The 988-nt window shown below is 63.3% G+C and overlaps 1 protein-coding gene across 1 annotated transcript; it reads right to left on the reverse strand.

Annotated features, from left to right (window-relative positions):
* Positions 1 to 285: 285 nt before the first annotated feature.
* LOC138351825 (uncharacterized) lies at positions 286 to 714 on the reverse strand. Its single transcript, XM_069303835.1, has one exon. The coding sequence runs from the start codon at positions 712 to 714 to the stop codon at positions 286 to 288; it is 429 nt and encodes a 142-aa protein (XP_069159936.1).
* Positions 715 to 988: the final 274 nt, after the last annotated feature.

Genomic DNA, 988 nt, shown 5'->3' on the forward strand with positions numbered 1-988 from the left:
CTCCTTCACTGCCCCAGTGCCACACTCCCTCATGGCCCCAGTGCAACACTCCCTCACTGACCCGGTGCCACACTCCCTCACTGCCCCAGTTCCACACTCCCTCACTGCCCCAGTGCCACACTTCCTCACCTCCCTAGTGCCACACTCCCTAGCCGCCTCAGTGCCACTCCGTAACCGCCCCAGTGACCCTCTCTCACCACCCAAATACCACTCCCTTATCGTCCCAGTGCCACACTCCCTCAACACCCCAGTGCCACTCCCTCTCTGCCCCAGTGCCACACTCCCTCACTGCCGCAGTGCTACTCCCTTACTGGCCCTGGGCCACACTCTCTCAACACCCCAGTGATACCTCACCGCCCCAGTGCCACACTCCCTCACCACCCCTGTGCCACACTCCCTCACAGCCTCAGTGCCACGCTCCCTCACAGCCTCAGTGCCACGCTCCCTCACAGCCTCAGTGCCACACTCCTTCACAGCCTCAGTGCCACACTCCTTCACCACCCCAGTGCCACACTCCGTCACAGCCCCAGTGCCACACTCCCTCATCGCCCAAATTCCACACTCCTTCAACGCCCCAGTGCCACACTCCCTCACCGCCCCAGTGCCACACTCCCTCACAGCCTCAGTGCCACGCTCCCTCACAGCCTCAGTGCCACACTCCTTCACCACCCCAGTGCCACACTCCGTCACAGCCCCAGTGCCACACTCCCTCATCGCCCAAATTCCACACTCCTTCAACGCCCCAGTGCCACACTCCCTCACCGCCCCAGTGCCACACTCCTTCACCGCCCCAGTGCCACACTCCCTCACCGCCCCATTGTCACACTCCCTCACCGCAACAGTGCCACACTCCCTCACTGCCCCAGTGCCACACTCCCTCACTGCCCGAGTGCTACACTCACTCACCGCCCCAGTGCTACACCCTCACCGCCAAAGTGCCACACTCCCACACCGCCAAAGTGCCACACTTTCTCACCGCTCCAGTGCT

Source organism: Procambarus clarkii, chromosome 51, assembly GCF_040958095.1.
Source record: "Procambarus clarkii isolate CNS0578487 chromosome 51, FALCON_Pclarkii_2.0, whole genome shotgun sequence".
NCBI classification, from domain to species: domain Eukaryota; kingdom Metazoa; phylum Arthropoda; class Malacostraca; order Decapoda; family Cambaridae; genus Procambarus; species Procambarus clarkii.

What these genes read in the sequence shown, in the direction of transcription:
- LOC138351825 (XM_069303835.1), bottom strand. Translation starts at nt 714, where the DNA reads ATGAGGGAGTGTGGCACTGGGGCTGTGACGGAGTGTGGCACTGGGGTG.